This window comes from Apodemus sylvaticus, chromosome 2, assembly GCF_947179515.1.
Source record: "Apodemus sylvaticus chromosome 2, mApoSyl1.1, whole genome shotgun sequence".
Taxonomy (NCBI): Eukaryota; Metazoa; Chordata; class Mammalia; order Rodentia; family Muridae; genus Apodemus; species Apodemus sylvaticus.
Genome location: NC_067473.1, coordinates 93,637,524 through 93,661,509, shown reverse-complemented (window position 1 = coordinate 93,661,509; position 23,986 = coordinate 93,637,524). Strand labels below are relative to the sequence as shown.

At 38.3% G+C, this 23,986-nt stretch overlaps 1 protein-coding gene across 4 annotated transcripts; it reads right to left on the bottom strand.

Annotated features, from left to right (window-relative positions):
• Positions 1-769: 769 nt before the first annotated feature.
• On the bottom strand, positions 770-21,369 carry Serbp1 (SERPINE1 mRNA binding protein 1). Of its 4 annotated transcripts, none has more exons than XM_052173866.1 (8): positions 20,942-21,369; positions 17,247-17,397; positions 16,425-16,565; positions 16,224-16,313; positions 15,492-15,611; positions 10,707-10,884; positions 5,732-5,905; positions 770-4,012 (listed from the first exon to the last, which is right to left on the bottom strand). In XM_052173866.1, exons 1-8 carry the CDS (start codon positions 21,252-21,254, stop codon positions 3,956-3,958), a joined length of 1,224 nt encoding a protein of 407 aa, XP_052029826.1. In that variant the 5' UTR covers positions 21,255-21,369; the 3' UTR covers positions 770-3,955. The 4 variants fall into 4 exon arrangements, with proteins under 4 accessions (XP_052029826.1, XP_052029828.1, XP_052029827.1 ...); XM_052173868.1 differs by having other exon boundaries at positions 15,492-15,566; XM_052173867.1 differs by having other exon boundaries at positions 16,224-16,295.
• Between the last annotated feature and the right edge of the window lie 2,617 nt (positions 21,370-23,986).

The following is a 23,986-nucleotide window of genomic DNA, read 5'->3' as shown; positions in this document are numbered from 1 at the left end:
CTGTAAGGAATACACTTAAAAGGTATGTAAAATAAAGTTGGAACTACCAGAAACTCTGGAATCAGGAAAAATACAGGGAGAAAGAAGCCGTCAGACCTGGTAATGCCCATCTATAACCTCAGAAAACCCAAGCTGGAGACATCAGTTTCAGGCCAACTTGCAATACTGATGACCAATACTGTCCTGGAGACATATGCTTATTCATGTATGCAATAGGAGAGAACATACACCATCTTTACTTATTTATGGAACTCATTACTAAATTACTTAATTACTAAGAGCTCCATTCCTTCAACACAATGAACAAAATTGCCATCTTTAATACTCACTGGCTAGAAGCATACTTAATCCCTAACATTCTAGTCAAATTAACCTGGATCACTTTGTGTGATTTTTTATGTGTATGAAAATAAAATTCCTATTAGATATATTAGCACTGAATTTTAGAAATGACAACTGCAACTACAGGACAAGTAATGTAGTGCAAACTAATTTAAGCTACAATATTTTGTTCAAAAATTAGCAAAATCAGCAGCTAAAATTATAATTCTAGTTCTAAGTAATCATTGTCCTCTTCTGAACTTAATGTATTTCACATGATTAAAGACAGACAATGACAGAAACACACACACTAAAATCTTAAAAATAAAACTACTTACTAGATACTGTCTCTTACTTTTTGACTATGGACAAATGGCTACCTGATAGACACCTTACCCCCACTTTAATATGACAGGACTGCTTTAAGAGTAGCATGACTTAATGCATATAGAGGTAAATAAATCTTTATTTTAAAGGAGCTCTTACATTCGCGCCTGGAGACAATCAGGACACAGCTAGCAAAACCTACTTACACTTCAGCAGCCACTTTTCCCGAGAAAACCCAACAATTCAAGTTGAAGAATGATTGATGACAGAACACGTGTCTAAGACACACAAATCCCTATCACTTCAAATCAACCTAATAAAAACCAAAAGCAAACAAAACCCCACAAATCACTTGACAACTGGTTTTGTCACTGCAGATAAATTACTAAGGCTCTTCAGTAAGTTAATACGTTGCTGTCTATACCAGCAGTCTGGTTTCTGGTCTTTCAGTTAACATGGGATATGACTTTCATTTAATATATACATAATAATTTCTCTACAATTACAAAAATTAGGGGTAGAATATATTTTCTGGACTTTTCCTTTACTGTGGTATTGGGTAAGCAATTTGCCCAGAATGAGCAAGGCTCTGGATGGATACCCAGTGCCAAGTTAGTAGGGTGGGGGAAGCAAAACTGCATGCACCACAGGTATACTATATATACCAAGAGCTCAATGTCTGGCAGCTCATCTACAGATATGCCTACAGTGTCTTACCTTTAAAGTCAATATCAGTAAGGATCGTGCAGCTTTGCATTTTTAATTTTTAATACCTGGTTTCTTCCACCTGCTAATGCTCTTAAGACATTTTTTAAAATTTCAACAAAATACTTACACTTCACTTGCAAACTCAGTATAACATTTTTTTCTATTTCAGTCATCTCTAGTAATTATAAAAATAACAATCAGAAGGAATGCGCAATCATCTCTCTGCAAACCCATACCAAAAATAAACCAAATACATTCACAACTCTGCAAATGACGTATCTTGAAGCAAATAAAATTAACTATAGAACTTGCTGCTATATTTAAGATCTCCCAGCAACCCGAATAGTATTCAACTAATAACTATACCCTCCCTTTAATCCAAGCTGGAGATGTCCCAAAAATTTCAACTGATACATCTTTAATAGCACTCAAGCCATTACATATCCTCTCTTGAAATCACTGTACTAACTTCCCCAACTTTCCTAGCAAATATAGAACTCAGTAGGTTTATCAAATAAAAACCTCACATGATATCTAAACATTCAAAAATCTTAAAGTAGCATTATCTTAAGATAATGAAAAAGGGAAACCAAGAAACATATAAAGGGGTTCCCACTTGATTGCTTTTATCTTTTAGAAAATGAGCATGAAAATAAATTGTTATTTTCAAAAAACTGTTTAGCTCTTGACATAAAGTGATCCTGAAAGGAAATTCACAGGTATCAGACAAAATTAACCAACTTCTTCATATTCAGCCTACTCTGAAAGTCTGCAATAAAATAAATGCTGCTATGTTGTCTGGTTACAGTGACTCAATCAGTAAAACTTGTGCTTCTAAGAGCAGGTGTTTTCTACAATATGTTGCTGAAAATCGGTAGTTCTTACTATTAAAACAAGATTTAAGGAACTTTAAAGTTTAAGCATACTGACTTAAGAGAGATCTGCTACAATCTCAAAGGGGCCAACAAGTCTACATGGACTAATCCTTGCCTCTGAAAAGCAGGGGTCTGAACATGTGAAACTTCAAGCAGCACTAGCACAGAACATGTACATCACCAGCTCAAGTCTATTAAAAAAAAAAAAAAACACAAAAACAAAACAAAACAAATTTTGTTTCCAAGCTGTCAGACTTGCTGGCGACAAGATTAATAAATGCATTGAATAAGGTACTATATAGCTTTTAGATGTGTACATGAAACCAATCATCTAACTAGCAAAAAAGATCTCCAGTATTTTTATAATTACAACAGGTTTTTTAAAAAATGACAACTAAGTCTTTAAAGCTTTGAATAAAATTCTTTCCCTATTTAATCAATAAATGTGAATAAAAGTACCCTAGAAAACCTGGATTTTTTTAAATCATTCTATATATCTAACTTTTTAATAAGCAGTGATGCTTCTGTTTAAAGAATCCATCTATTACCTAATTTTCTAATAGAGGAAATGAAAACTGATATGTAACACTATCAATTCAAGATCATATCATAACATATAGGAAGTTCATAAACAAGAAAACTTGTTTTGAATTTTATAGATGGTGTTGCTGTTCCAAATTAAAGCTGGCTTTGGAATACTAAAAGTTAAGATACTTTTCTATCTCAGCACACTTACCAACGAGTGCCCTTTCATTTTTATAAAACCAAATAAAGATTGTTGATTTCAGGGGCTTTCATACACAAATACCAAATGGCTAGCTTCTTATTTTATACAAGTTTAACTATTAGGCATTAACTAACTAACTCTGCCCACCTTGTTCAAAGAAAGATAAAACCCACACTGACAAAACTATTTCACTGAACACAGGCTGTATCTATCAACAATAAGTAGCTTACAAGTTCCAAAAGCAGTGTTTAGTTTTACTTTTAAAATGAGGACGCCATTCATTTTAAAAGTAAATATAGGTGAATCAGGTATAATCTGAACCTAATAAACCATGCATGAGCCAAACGTTAATAAACCAATGTTTTGAATTTGTTCAAGTACTGACATTTCTGTATAAAGACTTAGTATATATCTGCTCTCATAAGATGTGAAAAGAAAATTTTCAACTTCCAAATGAAAATATAGTTAAAATACATAGTGGTTAGTATTCCACACAGCATAAAATCTTATAAGTCAGAAGTTTACATGTCCCAGCTGACCATGTGTGAAAATGCAAGGCAGGTATTAAAACCAGTATTATGTCCAATATTTAGAACCAGCTTGTAACTGAAGAAACATCTAAATCCTTAATTAAAAAACACAAATGAAGTGAAAGCTTTAAACTGGTACACACTGTTCACACCTATATTTCAAGTTTGGAAATGCATATTTGCAAGCAGCAATACAAAAGTATTCATGAAGAATGCATAATCTCTGAAAATTATGAAAACATCCCTGCTACCAATACATTTCTAAATACAAAACTGACTAACATATTTGTTACTTCTGTGTAGCTAGAGAAGTTCGTTTTCAAAACAGATAAAATTCAGTCTTTAGGTGTGAATGGTATGAATGACAGTCTTTTTTTTTAATTCTTAGTTGTTTGGGATCCTTAAGCATGCAAAAGCTTTGAACAGGAGGGTCCACAAAGGAACCAGTGTTGTATTATGGCATCCAGTTAGGCCAGAGCTGGGAATGCCTCTGGGTCATCTACATCAGGAGCAGAAGCACTTGACTGGGGAAGGAAAAAAAACAGAAACAAAAATTAGCCACAATTCTCAAATCCTGAAAATAGCCTGCTAATACCTGTACTTAGTATAGACACTGAATTCTAAAAAACTCATGTTAAGACACTACACAATAGACAACGCTTCTACTTTAAAATTATAAACCAGAATAAATCTAAATATATTTGCAATGAGTTTCTTTCTGTAATGAAATATTGTAACTTATTTGATGTACTAGGGATCATTCACAGGGCTTGGACACGCCAAGTTAAATGTTCTACCAGAGTGACACTTCCTTCCCACCCACCTCAGACAAGATTTTGCTACTTGTAAAGCCAGCCACCCTCAAACTCATGATCTGACCAATTAAGTACTAGGATTATGGTTATGTCCTAACACAACCAAGCATACTTTTGATTTAGTATAAGTAGATTTCCATGCAGAACGTGCATTCTCTGTTACTAACTTTGTACTTTGCAGCATAATAGTTTTATCAATATAAAAGCAGGTTTAACAATTAGTGGGCAATTATTTAAATAGCACACTCAATGTTAGAAAAGAAACCAATTACTGGCAGCCTGGAAAACAAACCAAGTTACTGAAAATCCTCATATATGTAAAACCATTCACTTTACTGATGACAAAACATATTACATTGTACCACACCACTATATGCAGCCTCCAAAGCAGGTACGGTGGTGGTTCTCACCCTGTGGCTCATAACCCCTTTGTGATTGTGAGTGTGAACTTTTTCACAGGAGCTATATATCAGAGATCTACATTACAATTCACAAGAGTAGCAAAAAAGTTATGATCAGCAAGAAAAGCAATCTTATGGCTGGGGACTCACAACATAAGGAAAAGAGTTACAGCATTAGGAAGGTTGAAATCTACTCAGATGATTTCAAATTCAGATAAATTCAAAATCAGATGCCCCTTGCGCATCTTTCAAAATTGTCATTAAGGGCTTGATTTATAGTGGGGCATGGTAGCAAAGCTAGTCACAAACCTTGGGAAGGTAAGGACTGACTACAGGTTTGGAGACAGCCTGATAGGACACCCAGGAAAATAACATTAAATTCCACGCTTTTATTTACTGTTTTGCAAGATAGAATTTCTCTGTGCAGCCCTGGCTATCTAAAACTTATTTTGTAGACCAAGCTGGTCTTGAATATTCAGAGATCACCTACCAAGCCCTGGGATTTAAGGGCATGTGCCACCACCACCTGGCATGAATCCCATTCTTAATTAAATCACGGCATAGTCTCAGGGGAAGTTTTGCAATTTTAAAATTGTTCTATACCTGGCTTTTTCAGCAGTGAGGATATCCCTAGAGTAAAAATAAATACCAGAATGCAAGAAGTGTAAATAGCACCCTGACAGGTAGGGAGTAAGAATTCAATAGTATGGTTAACTCAACTTCTTACTGGCAGCACTATCATTAAGGTTGTCTTTAAAAAAAAAAAAAAAAAAAAAAAAAAAGGCCAGATGTGGTGGTGCACGCCTTGATTTAATCTCAGGGCTCCACAGGCAGATCTGAGTTCACAGACAGCCTAGTCTACACAGTGAGTTCCAGGCCAGCTAGAGCTCAACAGTGAAATCCTGTCTCCTATCTCAAATGGTGTTTACTGTTAATTCTTTCTTTAGTTCTGTTAATACCCCCCCCCCCAAAATATCTAGCCAGTAATCACAAATTGCTTAAAACAGACAAGGCATCTTAAAATTACCTTATCAGTCCTGCTGCCACGGTTTGGACGACCACCACGTCCACGTCCACCACGTCCTCCTCTGCCACCACGTCCTGGGCGGCCTAGGTCTCCGAAATTGATCTCCAGTTGAGACGTTATATCATTTGCTGGCTTCCGGAAATGATGGTCCATAACTGAATCTTCAGCATGAGCCTAAAATGTTAAATAAAGGCCCCTGAATAATTAATATGAAAGCAATAGTACAAAATTTTTTAAACATGCTTTCTTCCCCTAAAAGATGAATCATCAATCCTGTACTTTGTGTGCATGAATATATCCACTATCTAGCTCAATAATTCATTTGGGACTCATAACAAATTTCTCCGAATTGAGGGTGATACTAGTCCTTGATTCCGGGCATATAATACAAGTGACAAGTTCCCACTCTAGTCCTGAATCTTCAGTGAGCATTTGTAACCTTTAAAACAGTTCCTTCAAATTGGTATTCCAATGTGATAAGAAATGTAGTTTCTACTTGTAATAAATCTGAATTTTTTTTTAAATCTATATTCTTTCAAAACTAGGACCTCCTTGCCAAGGCTGAACGTACTTTAAGTTACATACACAATTACATAGGTTGAACCTACCTCAAACACTAAATTTTTTGTGCAACATGACTTTCAAATCAGGGGTGTTCTGTGCAAAATAATCCACAATATGAACCATGTTTAGTTTCAAGCATTTTAGAAAAGGATTACTCATCCTTCTCTGTTCTTCCACCTAAATTACCCTAACTTCAAGTCAAACAATATAAACTTTTGAGACTGTTGGAACTATAAATTAATCCACTAAAAAGACTTTACTAATAAAGTGTTACAAACCTAGCATCTTTATACATAAGCTACATGTCTCAGCATAGAAGAAAGAAATAAAATGTGCCAACTTAAAGAGTTTTGATTTAGCCGGGCGTGGTCGTGCATGCCTGTAATCCCAGCACTTGGGAAGCAGAGGCAGGCAGATTTCTGAATTCGAGGCCAGCCTGGTCTACAGAGTGAGTTCCAGGACAGCCAGGGCTACACAGAGAAACCCTGACTCAAAAACAAAAACAAAAAAAGAGTTTTGATTTATTTGAAAAACATAGAAGATTATGGGAATGTGTTTTTGTTTTGATTCCAGGTATGACTGCTTCTGACTGGACACAACAGCTGCTGCAGTTTATGTGATTGCATGTTTGGAATTCTGGGTACTTTTCAGAGGATAAATGCTAGGACTCCAAGAGGCAGGGTGGGATGGTTAGTTGGAATATATACAAAGAAACAAATTAGATAATCCTGATTGCAAAGATCAAACTTATTATCCCAAGGAACCCAATGCCCTTAATTAGAAGAAAGTAGTCTACAAACATAAGCCCCCTTAATATATTCAGGGATCATCTTCCTTTCCTCTTATCCCTTTTGCTCTTCTATGGATTGTTGGGGGAGTTGACAAGGTGGAAGAAAAAAGAACCCACAAAGCTAGCAAAAAGAATGGCTACAATAAAAGAGCGTACATCCTAATACCTGGCTTTTATATATTCTAGATGAAATTAGTTAAGCCTTGTCTGAATTCCTTTAACACTAATCAAAGTTGACTTTTTCTTAATTCTTAATACACATAAAATCTATTTTTAAGGACAATGTATATACTATCCTTTCTTGCTACCTGAAATATCACAGCTGCTATTACTTTAAAATACAAATGAACATTTTCTTTACACAAGTTTCTGTATGCTGATACCCAAATTAAATTCCATCTTTGACAACACGACTTAATGGCACTAGAACAAATTAAAAATTTTAAGGAAATCTGAAAGTCATGTATATGAATCTACAAGAGCACCAAATATACTATTCAGCCATTAGAAACAATGAATTCATGAAATTCTTAGGCAAATGGATGGAGCTAGAGAACATCATACTAAGTGAGGTAACCCATGCTCAAAAGGTGAATCATGGTATGCACTCACTAATAAGTGGTTATTAACCTAGAAAACTGGAATACTCAAAACATAATCCACACATCAAATGAGATACAAGAAGAAAGGAGGAGTGGCCCCTGGTTCTGGAAAGACTCAGTGAAACAGTATTCGGCAAACCCAGAACGGGTTAGTGGGAAGGGGTGGGAGGGAGGACAGGGGAAGACAAGGGGGCTTACGGGACTTTCGGGGAGTGGGGGGGCTAGAAAAGGGGAAATCATTTGAAATGTAAATAAATTATATTGAATAAAAAAAAATTTAAAAAAAAAAGAGCACCAAATAAATAAAAATTCTTTCTATAGCTTATGAGTCTAAATGTTTGGTATTTCAAACCACCGGAATCATTTCCAGGCTTTCTAGAGCACAGAAGCAGTGAATATATTTGAACCTGGATGGGTTTACTACAAGGAGGTTTTGTTTGTTTTGTTTTTCAAGACAGGGTTTCTCTGTATAGCCATGGCTGTTTTGGAATGTACTCTGTAGATTAGGCTGGCCTCCAACTCAGAAATCCACCGTTCTCTGCCTCCCAAGGCAAGGGATAGGAAAGGGGACTTATGTCTGTAGACTACTTCCTTCTAATTAAGGGCATTGAGTTCCTTGGGATGTTTGATCTTTGCAAGGAGTTTGGATACTCAGAGCACATTCTTCACTTTTAGGTTGAGTTCTAGAATGTGATGATACTAAACAATAAACCCACTTCTATCTTTCTAGAGCACATAGGATGTCAATCCTCCTCTAGTCTCAGCCCTGTCAATACAACAATTAAGCTTTAAGTTTATCTTTGCCCAAAGCTCATTTCTTCCTTCTCAGAACCACCTTCCTTCTCAGACATATGATTATGTCATATATAATATCAATGTTAAATAAACCAGTAAGCCCATATTTAAACAAGTATTCACATTACAAAGATAAAATAAATGTATTAGCCCAAGTGACTTGATAAATAAGGACGTCAGTTTAAATGTTGTAAAACCAACTGTGTATGAATTGAGTTTTCTTACTTTATTACAGCAGTACACAACATTTGCAGAAGATATTTGCAGAAGTGCCGGGCTGGAGAGATGGCTCAGAGGTTAAGAGCACTGACTGCTCTTCCAGAGGTCCTGAGTTCAAATCCCAACAACCACATGGTGGCTCACAACCATCTGTAATGAAATCTGATGCCCTCTTCTGGGGTGTCTGAAGACAGCTACAGCAGTGTACTTACATATAATAAATAAATAAATATTTTTTAAAAAGATTCAGACGTGCCTGAAACCAGGCAGGCCCAAACCCTCCACTATGCTTTATTCCTATATATGAGCTATATTAGGTTACTAATGGGCCAGTACACACAATGCACACACATAGTTGTAAATCAATGATTCATACCACAGCCTCGGTTAGACAGTATAGGAAAATAAATGCTCTTAGCACACTATTGTATGCCAATAATGTCTCGACCACACTATTCAGAATGAAAGAGAAACCCTGTCTTGAAAAATACCAAAAAACAATATTGAGTGCTAAGGGTTATGACTCAATGGCAGAAGATATGCTTTTAGCATGTTCGAAGCCCTGGGGGTTCAATCCCCAATATCATAAGTGGATAGGGCTTTATAGATGGCTCAGTGGTAAAAAGTACTGTACTCCTCTTCCAGTGCTTCTGAGTTCAATTCCCAGCAACCACATGGTGGCTCACAACCATCTGAAATGGGATCCAATGATGCCCTCTTTTGGTGTCTGAAGACAGCTAGTGTGCTCATATAAAATAAACAAATAAATAAATCTTAGGAAAAAATAAGTAGATAAACAAAATCTCACAAAATCTTGTAAATTATAGGCTGTCTTATCTTTACCTTTGCATGAGAGTTTGAATTTCTGACACACCCCTATTTATGACATGAATAAATTCAAGTATCAAAAAGGCCAGCAAAAACTGCTAGAGAAAAATAATTTTTTAAAAGATTTATTTATTATTTTATGTAAGTACACTGTAGCTGTTTTCAGACACTCCAGAAGAGGGATTCAGATCTCATTATGGATGGTTGTGAGCCACCATGTGGTTGCTGGGATTTGAACTCAGGACCTTTGGAAGAGCAATCGCCATCTCACCAGCCCGAGAAAAATAATTTTTAAGAAATGTGTTTCGGTGGTCTACAGAGTGAACTTCAGGACAGCCAGGACTAGCTATACAGAGAAAACCTGTCTCGAAAAAAAACAAATCCAAAAAAAAAAAAAAACAAAAAAACAAACAAATAAACAAAAAAGATAGGTGTTTGGCGTTGGCGGGCTGGAGAGAAAGCTCAGTGGTAAGAGCACTGACTGCTCTTCCAATGGTCCTGAGTTCAAATCCCAGCAATCATAGTGGCTCACAACCATCGATAATGAGATCTGATGCCCTCTTCTTGTGCATCTTAAGACAGCTACAATGTACTTAGATAACAATGAATAAATCTCTTTAAAAAATGTATTTCGCCAGATTCATATTTATGTAAGCCTGAACCCATGTTTCTTAGATGAGGAAAAATACCAACATTTTCCAAGTCCTAAACATTTTTCTTTCTGAGCAAGTCCCTTTATCAAATAAAACTAAATTATGGCTCAGAATTTAAGAGTATTGACTGCTCTTCCAGAGGTCCTGAGTTCAAGTCCCAGCAATCACATGGTGGCTCTCACAACCACCTATAATGAAATCTGATACCTTCTGGTGTATCTCAAGACAGCTACAGTGTACTCATATAAATAAGCCTTAAAAAAAAATTAAAAAACAGAACAAAAAACTTAAGAGTATTGTATGTATTCGTTTAGCCAGGCAGTGAAGGCACATGCCTTTAATCCTAGCACTTGGAGGTAGAAGCAAGTGAATCTTAAGTCCAAGGCCAGATTGGTCTACAAAGCAAGTTCCAAAACAGCCAGATCTACATAGGAAGAAATCCCTATCTCAAAAAACAAGTTATCCATATGAAAATTAAAACAAAAACTATAATTCAAATCACATCTGAACAATTTTAACTTTACCTCTTCACTTTTTGATTTATGCAGAACAAATCCCTTTTTCCATTGTCCATCAGCACCTTCATTTGGTTTTCGGATATTAAATTCTACTTTTGCTCGGTCTTTATTTTGAATAGCTTTCCACTCATCCAAAGTCATCTCTTTTGGACCCTCTTCCTTAACCTCTTCAACTTCGTTCTCCCTGTGAAAAAGATATTTAAAATTTATGTCTGGTGTCAGATACTAATTTGTAGAAAAATGTCTGGGGTTTAAGAGCACGCACGCACTTGACTTGCCACTCTCATAATAGTTCCCTGTAACTCGAGCTCCGGGACACAGCCCTATTCTAAACTTCTCAGGCAACAGACAAGCAAATGGTACACATCTGTAGGCCAAACACCTAAATACATAGATCAAAATTTTAAAAATGTGTATTTCAAATTAGAGTAAGAAATGAATTGTTAGTAATCTGCTAGAAAAGACTATCAAAAGAATTTTGCTTTCCATATAACCCATACGCTTTCCATATAACCCAGTGTGACTGTTTCCAACATGCAGCATGTTAATGAACACCAGTCTATTTGCCCACTTACTTTTATATACAAATTAACTTGCCTTTTAAATTGATTATTTACCCTGAACTGGCCTTATTAACCCATTAATACACATTTCTGTGAAACTATATTTTAAACTGTACTATCTTGTATAAATAATTTCATGGTCTACTTTCTCTTAAAACAATGTATACAGTGCATACAGTTGTTCACACATGCATGTTTTATGTAGAGGTATGCCCGACATCAGTATCCTTTTACTGATGTTTTCCTTGAGCTGTAGAAAAATCTTCCCATCCTCACTAAAAGGGCTAAGGTTGGTCAGATGCATACCCATGCTTGAAGCTCAAGCATCAGATGTTTTACTGACTGAAGCAACCCAACCACATCACTTTTATTTCACAAAGGTCACCATTATATCTAATGCTCTCCTACTTTAGCACTCAAACAAACTAACGCCTAATTTCTACAAATCTGAAATTCTACATTAATTCTCAATTCAAATAGACCAACTTCTAACACATATGGACTGAGGTTTCACTCGTAATGGGACTGTCCACAAAACAAGCAAACTGGTGTCAGTATTTATACCAAAATAGTTATTTCCCATTGTAATTCCTGGGTTTTTAACTATTTTAATTATCTGTTCCCTTTTCTACATAAAGCACAAGCCTAGAGATCCAATGTCTGAATCTAATTCCAAATGTCACCAAGCAAATCATTTGCTATTTTGGGGAACTCTGTTTCCTTCCAAAGATAGCAAGTTATTTAGTTTATCATCATTGCTAAAGTATCTTTATGTAGTTCCTTATATTTGGATAGATTTTATCTTAGAACTTCCAGGAGTAAATTTGCATTCAATAGAGAGGACACTGAGTAAAGTCTATCAAGTTCTTTTCCAAATAGAACTAAAGCCCCTGAATTGCCCTAATGATTCACCAATTCTGACAGTAATACCTACCTTTAAAAACACTCAAAGTTTTGCTTCTTAAACTTACCCTTCAAGTATCCTTACATTTGGTTTCCCTCTACTAAGAGTATACTACTCTAACATGGTGACCATCATCTTCAAAAGAAATAATTACCCCACCTGCTCCTGGGTCCTGACCAGAGAAATCCTTTTTAATATCCCATGAATATATATAATTTTCTTCAAGAATCACCTTGAAAAGTGACTAAGTTTTGCTTAATAAAGAAAAAGGCTGGGCAGTGGTGGCGCACACCTATAACCCTAGCACTCTGGGAGGCAGAGGCAGACGGATTTCTGAGTTCAAGGCCAGCCTGTTCTACAGAATGAGTTCCAGGACAGCCAGGGCTATACAGAGAAACCCTGTCTCAAAAAAAACAAATCCAAAAAAAGCAAAGAAAGCAAGAAAGAAAGCCAGAAAACAAGCAAGCAAGAAAAACAAAGCAAGACAAGAGGATGTGCTGAGTATTGTGGGATACCATTAATCCCCATTATGCTCACCCCTCCAAAGTAACACATTTCATGTCTAAGTTCTTTTGTTGTTTTGTTTTTCAAGATAGGGTTTGTCTGTATAGCCCAGGCTGTCCTGAACTCTCTCTGCAGACCAGGCTCACCTCAAACTCAGAGATCCACCTGCCTCTTGAAAGTACTGGAATTGAAGCTACACACCACTACCAACTAACATAATAAAAATTCTCAATGTAGAAGACCATCTACTTCAATTTACTTTTGTATATATCCCAGTGATATTCCTTATTCCAACAAGCTCACAAAATACAATGCTTCTCTCATCATTAAGAGTTGCTCACCAAAATAGTACCTTATAATTCTATTCCTGTTTCTCATGTAGCTTCAGAGGGTCTCAAGCTTGCACTGTAAGCCCAGGCTGGCCTTGAAATTCCTGATCTTGTATCTACCTCCTAAGTGCTATAATTATGGGCTTATGTCTTCATGCCCAGCTACTGAGCTAAGCTTAGAAAGAATACTCCTTTTCTTTGATCTAATGTGGCCTGAGAATCACTATCCTACATGAAATGACATAGACCCAACTCAGTTCCAAAAAACAAAATAGAAAACCTAAAAATGAATCCATGTATTTACAGCCAATTGATTTTTTTTTTACATAATATTCCAAGAACATAGACACTGGAGAATGACAATCTTCAATAAATGATCCAGGAAACATAGGCTTTATATAGAAACCTAATTCTTTAACAGCTAAAAATTTTAAACAAATGGACTGGAGAGTGGTAACAAATGCCTTTAATCCCAGCTCTAGAGACAGAGGCAAGCAGATCTTGTCAACTGAAGCCAGCCTAGGCTACATATTGAGTTCTAGGCCAGCATTACAAAATTGTGAGACCTATCAAAAACCAAACAGGACTTGAGAAATGGTTCAGTAATTAAGAATCACTCTTCCTGAGAACCCAGATTTGCTAAAAGTACCTACATACTTGCTATCACCTACAACTCCAGGTCCAAACCTAATGACCCGCTCTGGGTACTACATGCATTGTCTTGTCTATACATTCACATGAAACATCTATACACACAAAATTAAAAGTAACAACAAAGTTAAAATGGCAAGAACACCTCAGGGAACTGGTCTGGGCAATGCCCCAAAATGCAAGGAAACAAAAGCAAAATCTAACCAACAGGATTTCATCAAACTAAAAAACAATGTGCACAGATAGAAAGAAAATAAATCATAACTTATTCACCAACAAGTGACTAATACAAATTATGTAAGAAATTCAAATAGCTCAACAACAACAAATGAAAATGAGTAAATGAAGGAGCCAGAACCTGGGAGGCAATGTCTTTGAGATCAAAGCCAGCCAGTCTGGTCCACAAAGTGAGTTCTAGGGCAGTTAGAGCTGTTACACAGAAAAACCCTCTCCGGAAAGGACAAAAGAAAAAAAAGAAAAAAGAAAGGGGGGGTGTCAATGATAGAAAAGGCTTTTTTATTCCCCAAAAGAAATACAAATAGCCACAAAGTATATGAAAAAAGGTTCGACATCAGTAATTATCAGGGGGAGAGAAAAACCAATAGGGCTGAGGATGTAACTCAGATGGTAGTGTACACCCAGGACAGATAAGAGTCCTGCCAATGCAAACTAGACTTAACCGGGCATCACCTAGAATCCCTGCACTTGGAATCATACATAAGTAATCCTTCATTACATAGTTCATGGTCAGCCATAGCTACAAGAGACCATGACTATAAACATCAAAACCACAGTATAATAATCAATTGCATTCTAGTCATAAATGGCTATTAACAGAGAAAGAAATGCTGGTGGAGGTTCTGAGAAAATACCCTCAAACTATCAAATGTATCAGAAATGTACATCCATACAACCACAATGGAAATCTAAGACTGTCAAAAGAATAAAAACCTAGAAACTTCTCTCCTGGAGAGACATGAAAAACATGTTATTTATTCTAGACCAAGTACACAAAAGGGAATTATTCTAGCTGCCTAGTGGACCAGTGAGTTTCACTGGTTATTTATAGGAATATGGGTAAGGGTTTGTTTGTTTGTTTGTTTGTTTTTGGTTTTTCGAGACAGGGTTTCTCTGTATAGCCCTGCCTGTCCTGGAACTCACTCTGTAGATCAGGCTGGCCTTGAACTCAGAAATCCACTTGCCTCTGCCTCCCAAGTGCTGGGATTAAAGGCGTGCGCGGCCGCCCGCGGCCACCGCCACCACCAATTGGGTAAGGGTTTATTTACAACTTATAAGACATAACACCAAGAAAAAAAAGGAGCTTTCTATCCACCCTTTAGCAATCATTAATGGCTTAGATGTACTCAAGAGAGGGAAGGGTCCTGCGAGCACCTAGCAAGCTCCACTAGAAGCACGCACTGTCTAACAGCAGCTATTCTCACTTCAGGAGTAAGAGTTCAAATACTAAGTTCTTTGTTCCTTTTCCTTCATCCTTGAGTTATCAACAGGTCTTTTTTTTTATGATAGCTCTAAAAGGCTGTACTTAAAATACATTTATTCTTTCACAATACATACATCTAAGGTGTATGAAAACAGTACAATTATTAAGCCAACAATATGGCAGGCAGTACACATCTACATTTCCAGTACTAACAAGGTGAGACAGGAGAATCCAGAATTCCAGGCCAACCTGAACTACACAAGACAATGTCTCAAATCAGGAAAGTCTCCTCTTATGCTGGTATGACCACATAACTGCATTAAATTACAGTTACCGTACTGCTAACAACCCAGACTGATTTCCATGTTAGAGTATTACTCCCTCCACAAAACCACTTACTTATTTTCAGTGTCTGCCACTGGGTGCTCTTCCCCTTCAGGTGTTTCCTCAGTCACATTTGATTGATCCAAATCACTGCAATTATAAGACATTTGTTTCTGAATGTATCTGGGTGACTCTCTAAGGAAAGAAAGAAGAGAGGCATCCAGGTCTATTTACATGTAGCCAAAATTCCTTCATATCAATAAGAACTTTTACATTTTTAATATATTTACTAATTTTATTTCTACTAATTTTAATCTCCAATAGACCTCTAAAAGAAAACATTAAATTAGCTTACACACTTTTAAAACAAAACTTTCTAAGTCAGACACAGCAGTAGAGGGCTGTAATTACATAGCAAGTACAAGGCTAGCCTCAACTACAGAAAATCTATCTCAAAAGAAATCCAAAAACCAAGAGAGGAAGAGAGCTCATCAACTTAACGCTACAATAGCTACAGTTAGAACTATTAGTCATAACATTCCCAGCATCCTCAGCACAGGCCTTCATGATGTGATAATATACACATCCATCATCAAAATAAAACTATTAATATATTTAAGTATAAAAACTGTTCATTTAAATATACATAGTCCATAAGACACCTTAAGGTTTTATATAGCTTTAAGACAAAGCATCCATTCTTGCTTCAGGAACAAAAATTTTAAGCTATTGATAATCCACTAATTAAGATAGCAGTATTGGTTTCACTGAAATTATTTAACTTAAAAAAAAAAGCAGAATACCAACGTTAATTCATCTTTGACAGTTCCCCAGTTGTGAGATCCGCTACCTCCGCGTTTGTCCTCATGCTTCAGGCCACTGTAATGCGAAAAAGAACTAACAAAACTGAGTTAACATTATACTCTTTAGTTCTAGAAATTCAAATTTTGTTTTTATTAAATAAGCACATTTAAATCTCATTCATACAACAATCAATATAAGACTTACGATCTATCACTTCCACTATGCCTATCAAATTCGCGCTTGCCACGAGAATCAAATCCATCGCCTCGGCCCATTCCACGTCCACGGCCTCCTCGACCCCTTCCAAGACCACCTCGGCCTCGGATAGGCCGTTCAATAATAGGTCTACAAAGCAAATTAAAAAATTTTATCTCTAATGGTTCCAGAAAGCGGAAAAATCCACTCCAAGCTCACAAATATGCTTACTGGCTCATAATCCAACAACTAAATATATGGTGTAGAAAATTCCAAGTTTATTTCTACTCATATGTGGGAGAATAAATTGCTTTGCTCTTCTTTACAGCCCTGCGGGCTAGAACACACTCACTCACTGACTCACTCCGTGTCATACTGCCTGTCATCTACCTGTGCACACTGAACCACAATCACCTCATGGAGCTTGTGGGTGACACGAGGGAGAGCCAGTGCCATCGTCCTTTTAAACTCAGTGTCTGGACAGAGGAAGGATGAGAAACTGGGCAGGGACTTAATTAAAATATTATTATCATCAAAAATGTGAATATAACACATATTTACATTTCTCTGAAATACAAAATAATCACTCCAACTACTCTGCCCAACTTATAACTTTACATTAAAATCTAACTATAACTCTGAGAGGCAGAGGCAGGCAGATTTCTGAGTTTGAGGCCAGCCTGGTCTACAGAGTGAGCTCTAGGACAGCCAGGGCTAATACTGAGAAACCCTGTCTTGAAAAAAACAAATCTAAAAAACCAAAAGAAGAAGAAGAAAAAAAAAGTTCTAACTGTAAGGTGGCAATGCAAGAAAACTTTATTTAATGCTTACCTATCAACTGAAAATTCACCTCCTTCACCTTTTTCTTCAAGTGGCTTTTCAAATCTTCTTTCACGAGGTGGTCGCCTTTCTGCCCTCCTATCAATTGCTTTCCCATCACCCTGAAGCTGTTGATCAGGTCTTCTTCCAACTCGCCTTATTCCTTATGACAAATAACCAACATAAGCAAATCATTTTTATAATACAAAAAGTTTAGGCTAAACTATTAAAGCTAAGAGGCATCATCTATGTATATATTCTTATTCAACAGTAAATATCTCAAACTTCATCTACAAGCATTCTATTAACTGACACAGAAATCACAGGTACCATCTCTACTTTAGTTTCCAAGTCAAAGTCTCTTACCACAAAATTTTAAACTTACAGATAGTTCAATCGAGGGATATCATCAAAGCCAATACCAGTAGCCATTCATAAATAATAAAGCACTAAATAATAAGAAGTCACTAAACAAGCCCCTCAGAAGAATGAAATTCACCCTCTATTATTCTATATAAACTACAGAATCTGGATGAAGAGGCAATAGACAACTCTTGATTCTATTAAAATTGTAATTCTGAAAGGAAAACTAAAAGCACTTATGAGTTCTACAAACAACTTTAAGACGGCTATTTGAACTAGACAGTCCTTACAACACTAACACTAGATTGGACAAGGCAGGTTTACGTACAAACTCAAGGCCAATCAGGATTACAGAGACAATGTCCCAACTCCAACCCAAACAAGCAAAGCTATTTAACTCGAAAAAACCCACCTTCCTCAGACCCAAAACATTCAAAGTCCAAGTATGTGTACACACATATCTCTATAAAAGTTCCCAAACTTATTTTAATACTATCATGTAATCAGTAGAAAATACTTCATCATTAGTATGGATAGAAAACCTTTTTCTAGGTCTGCTCTTACAAGTATGTTTTCAAAACAAATCAGACACAGAAAGACCTTCTTTTAGCAATTAACTGCTAAGGAGGCTGCAACTGTAGCTCATTACCAGGGTGTCAGGAACATGCACAGCCTTGAGTTCAGTCACAGAACCCTCTCAAAAAAAAGGTCAAGGAAAATATAAAACTTATGGCACTAAGTGATATTAAAGCATTAATTAATTTTTCTGCCTTTATTTTTCTTATAACATAGGAAACTCATAAGGACCAATATAAATTGAATCATTGGTAGTCTAAAGGACAAGTTGATAGCTAAATGCATGCCTAACATTTCAGACATGCTCTGATTTCCAAGCCATAGGTGTTGACAGTCCAAAAAACATAAATCAGCTGAGAAATTGTTTTTGTAAAATATTTTAAAATGTGACTAATTCTAAAATAAAAAAAAATTGAACACCATCAGGATATATTCATTTGTTCAGATTATCTTTAACTATATAGTCATACAGTAAAGGTAAAATTCTGTAACATTTAGAGCTCAAGTCTCTAAATTCTCAGGGCAAGTCTTAAATGTAACCCTCATACTAAGGCATTTACATAAATTTCATCAGAGTTATAGTGTATTGGGGTGGAGCTCTAGAACCAGTTCAATCCTTGTAATGATAACCAAGCTAAACACACCCAAGGAACAATGGCTTGCTTCCCCACCCAATATTCAGTATGAGTCCTACATAATCAGAAAAAAACTTACTAAACTCATCAGTGGGGCTGAGAGCATTTCTCAATGAGAGTTACTTTCGCTTGGTTTGCAAAATGCTGGGTTCTGCCACTATCACCACAAAATACAAACTCATCTACTGAAAAATGGTACTTTTAAAAAGCCTGCAAGCTTCTTTTTCTGTACTTACCAGATACTTGAATTCATAACTGCACTAATATCCAGTTGTTTTTTTTTTTGCTAAACCCTAAAAACTTGGTCTACACTTAATGACATTTTGCCAATTCTCAAGTTCAATAGACATAAGCTAAAGAATTTATGTAAGAAAAACATTACATTCCAGCATGGGTTAACAATTGTTTCCACTCTTAGAGGTAGGTAGTTTGTTTTAAGTCTACCAACCACCACCCAATACACAGCACTGACTGGCATTTTTATTCGAAATGTCCCCTCATGTATATATAGCCTTGCTTAAAAGCAACTCTGGTGTAAGAGTGATCTATGTTTGAGTTGTGAAATGCAAAACTTTCCTCAGCAAGGAGAAGGTTTTAAGTTCAATACCCAATACAACCAACCCACCAAGACTTAGAACTAAGAAACAATGTTGACTACTAATGTGAAAAAGTTTTCTGAAGTAAATGACAAGCTTAATCCTGGCTATAAATAAAAATGCCCTACACTTACAATGCTAGTTTACAGGCAAGATCAGAAATTGGCTTCGTGGTGAATACTGAATATTTAAAATCATGCTTCATGCTTTGAACATGTTTTAATGAGTTCATCTACCTGATGTGTTTTGTTCAACGTATTCATGTGCTGTGAATTACAGTCATCAAGGAGTTTAAAATATACCATCGGTGTCCCTAACAGGAATTAATTCAACTTATTTAACTATGTAATGTCAAACTTAATCGGATCAGTACTTCTGCCCAAGTGATGTTTTCTAACACTCCAGACTATGCGTCCAAATCTATTAGAAACAGAATTCTTCCCTTTTATAAATCTACCCTATGGGTACTGGATGTCTTACTCTAAGCCTTTACTAAAAGACACCAGCCCCCAGCCCCCACCCCCCAAAAAACTTAAAACCTAGTACAAGCTAGTGAGAAACAATTCCTTTCACGAGCACGTGGCAGTAAGAGGCACTTTAACATAATAGCAACTTTAAAGATTCACAAGTTATTCTATACCTACTCGCCAATTTTTTTTTCACTTTCTTAGCCCTTAATTACTTTACCTTTTCAAGCAAAATAGGCCAGTAGTAGAGAAGAATGCTAAAACCAAAACTATGAAACTTCTAGTTCCCTGGAAGAGACCATTAACCGCCACTTAAGACCCAACCACGCTTTACGCACGTGCAGAGGAAAAGCTACAGACTGGCTTTGCTGCCGGGACTTGACAGGCTGGGCAATGATTTCGCCCACGAGGCCCAGAGCAGGCAAAGCCCTATGACCCGAGGGCTCCTGGGAGTTAGCTGGAAGAAGGGATCGAGACATGAAATGGGTTCTGCTAGTGACCAGTCTTTATTCTGAACTCCCTCTAAAATGAGTGGGGCCAAATTCCTCTCCTCTCCTACACTTTAATTCACGCCAAGTAAGTTACAGTAACTACTAACGTAAGAGCGAAAGGGCACAAAACAAAACGCACATGTGGGAAACAAACAGCAACTCCCTCCACTCTTAGCAGTGCCCCCAACACGGACGCAGCCCAAGTGGAAACTCCGAGCCAAGGCCTTTCCTCGAGGGTCCGCGCCATTGTGGGGCAAAATGGCAGGGCAGGAGCCCATAGCATGCAGCGGCAGCCAGGAGCACGCCGGGCAGAAAGCAATGCCCGCGCTGCTGCCCGGCGCGTTGAGCTAGGAGGCGAGCGCCCGGCGGGAATCGGCGGGAACGCCCGGGTCGCCCTCTTGGAGCACGCTCAGTCTCCCGCCGAGTCTGCGAGCGGCGTTGACTCGGGACCAGCCATGCTCCCGGCACCGTCAGCGGCTCCGAGAGCTCCGCAGCCCCTCCAGCTGCACGAGCAAGCGGCAGCGCACGCCCCCGTCCTGCCCGCCAGCCCGGGCTCCCCACCGCCTCGCCCGGCTTTACCTTCTTTCTTAAGCGCCACCGGCGGCTGCGTTTCCTCCTTTTTGTCAACCACGCCGACGCTGGGGGGCAGCGGATTCTTGCGGTCTTTCTGGGACTCTTTACGCAACTGTTTGCCTGCCGCGTTGGAGTTGGTCTGGGCCGCGGCCTGAGCCGAGCTCTTGGCCCCCGGGCCACCAACGCCGCCCCCGCCGGCTTCTTTTTTCTTGTTCTCTGCTGCCTTCAGTACCTCGAAAGGGTCCGATTCGTCGTCAAATAGTTGGTCGAATCGGTTGGTGACCACGCAGCCGAAGCCTTCCTGTAGGTGCCCAGGCATGATGGTGGCTCCGCGGCGCGTTCCTCCACGGATTGCAGCGGACCGCGCCAAGCCAAAAGCGCCTGCTTCAGCTCTTCCCACAAGATGGCCGGGCTAAGAGAGGGGGGCCGCCTTCTCTTCCGGCGCTAGGCACACATCCGGGAGCGGCCTGCGCCGCACAGCACCATGGGGCGTGTAGTCCACAGCTGAACATCCTTAGGTATCTGCCTACTCCTGAACCACAGCTCCCAGCGTGCACCGCGCAGCAACTCTTCGCGCGCGCCTGAGAGGCGGGATCTCAAGGAAAGAGTGCAGCGTGCTCGCTGAAGGTGGGGAAGCGAGTACGGGGCGGAGTTCTGCCACCTGCTCTTCTCACCCTTAAACTCTCCGTCTTTAGATATCTGTGAAAACGGGAAAACGTGAAGGCGTCTTCTGCACACGAAAGTGTTCTCTGTCTTTGGTTTCAATCACTCCGGCCGGAGACTTTGAAACCAAAGTCTCCGGCCGAGGACTTTCTCCACCTTTCAGGGAGGGTCAAGGTGACTCCCAGACCTAGTAACTGGAGCCTCAAAAACTTCCGGGGGGTGGGGGGTGCCACACTAGCCTCCCGTGGGTTGCGACCGCTCAGCTGCACATCCCAGACTGTTGGGTTTCTAGAGCTGTCCTCCGCCCTTTATAACGAATCAGGACAATTCGGTTTAATGTGGAACGGAATTCCAGGGTCGCTCGCCGAGACGTGAATCGGCTTGGCCGAACGAATCCAAAAGAGGAGTTGAACTAATTGGACTGCGCGCCTTTTCCGGTCACTGCAACCGTGCTTTAAGAACTGTTTAGTCCTGACTGCATTACTAGACGTCCAGCAAGCCTCTAAAACAGTGTTTGTGGAAACGCTTTCTAGAATCAACGCGATTAATTGATCTGTCAGTATCTGATCAGCCAAAGCATAAGAGGCAGCGGTGTTAGTAAAATGTGCTCCAGAGCCAGAGGTGGTGGTGCATGCCTTTAATCCGAGCACTTAGGAGGCAGAGGCAGGCAAATCTCTGAGTTAAGGCTAACCCAGCCTGTAGAGCAGGACAGCAGGGATTACATGGGGGGAAAAATCGGTCTCCAGCTCCCGAAATGTGCTCAAAAGGAAATGTTGAATATATGTGTGAAGGGAGGAAACTTATTTAGTAATGGCATGCTAACTGTGACATTAACTAGGAATCTTAAATCCTACTAAGGCAATCCAGTGCCAATACACACTATAATTTTCAATCTTTTCCATTGATATAGAAAACATATCTCGGGTAGCAGGTGCTAGAAATGTTTCGTCCTCACATCAATTTAGATAAATAACTATCCCCTTCTCAGAGATGAAATCTTCAGAAGTGATTATCAAGATCACTGCTAGTGGCAGTCTTCTAGCTATTGACATCAGTTCTGTAAACCAATCTCTGTCCTGATAGAAGTTAAGACAAAGCTGGGCGGCGGTGGCGCACGCCTGTAATCCCAGCACTCTGGGAGGCAGAGGCAGGCGGATTTCTGAGTTCGAGGCCAGCCTGGTCTACAGAGTGAGTTCCAGGACAGCCAGGGCAATGCAGAGAAACCCTGTCTTGAAAAACCAAATCCAAAAAAAAAAAAAAAAAAAGTTAAGACAAGTCCTGAAATTCCAATAACTTACCAGGTTTAAACAACATGGTTGAAGATAATAACAATTTCTGAGCAGATTTAAAGCAATGCCTTGAGGAAACTAAAATATGGAGTTTTATTATGGGCATCAGCAGCACACCTCTTGATTTTCTTATGTTTTGTCCTCCTTAATGCTAAAATCACTTATTTCCACATTGCTTCTTTCCCCCCACATCCACACTCTCTTACTCTCCCACAGCTTGGTCTCTCACCCAATGCCCAGCCAGCAGCTCTTAGCCATACTCCTTGTATCCTTTGAAAATAGCTCAAGAACAATGTGCAAGGCCATGCTTTAACACACCCTGTCCCTTCTCCAAGTATAGTAATTACCTTTTCTCAGACCACTTGCCACAATAACAGTATTAAGAGCTAAACCAATATTTTACTATATACCTAATGCATTTTACATATGAGATCTCATTTAAAATCCTCACTGGCTGCATAACTAAGTATATACTTTGATTTTAAGATGAAGAAACTGAGGACTGGGGATATCGCTCAGTAGCAGAGCATAGTATGTGTGAGGTATGTTGTTCAGTCGCCAGAGGAAGGGTGAATGAGGAGAAAAGTGAAGAAAATGGAGTACAATGAGATGAAGTTACTCTCCCATATCTCAGAATAGGAGATGGAGAGGGCCTCTGCTAGTCATTTTGTATTGACAGATCATTAATTTTCTCAGATCTTCACATGTACCAAGCATTGTTTGTCCTAAGAATATAGATTATATAGAGAATTGGCCCGCTAGATATGTATAGGACTAACATACTTTTTCTCAGAATTTTACCTGTTGTGTAAATGTTAGGAGTAAGCACTTGAGAGAAAAAGAGAATCTTTACAGAACTTACAAATCTAGATTTTGGTTAATGCAGAAAAAGTTTAAAGTTCATTTTTAAAGTATACAAATAAAGCCTAGAGTGGTAGATCCTTTACATCTTAGTATCTACTATTTAAGTGTTATTATTATACAGCTATTAGCACTGACTTTATCTTTATCCTAAGAAATTAAAGTGGTCTTTAGAGCAAATATAGTGATAGGCCATTTGTTTAGCATATAGAAAATGCTATGTTTAATTCCAACACCA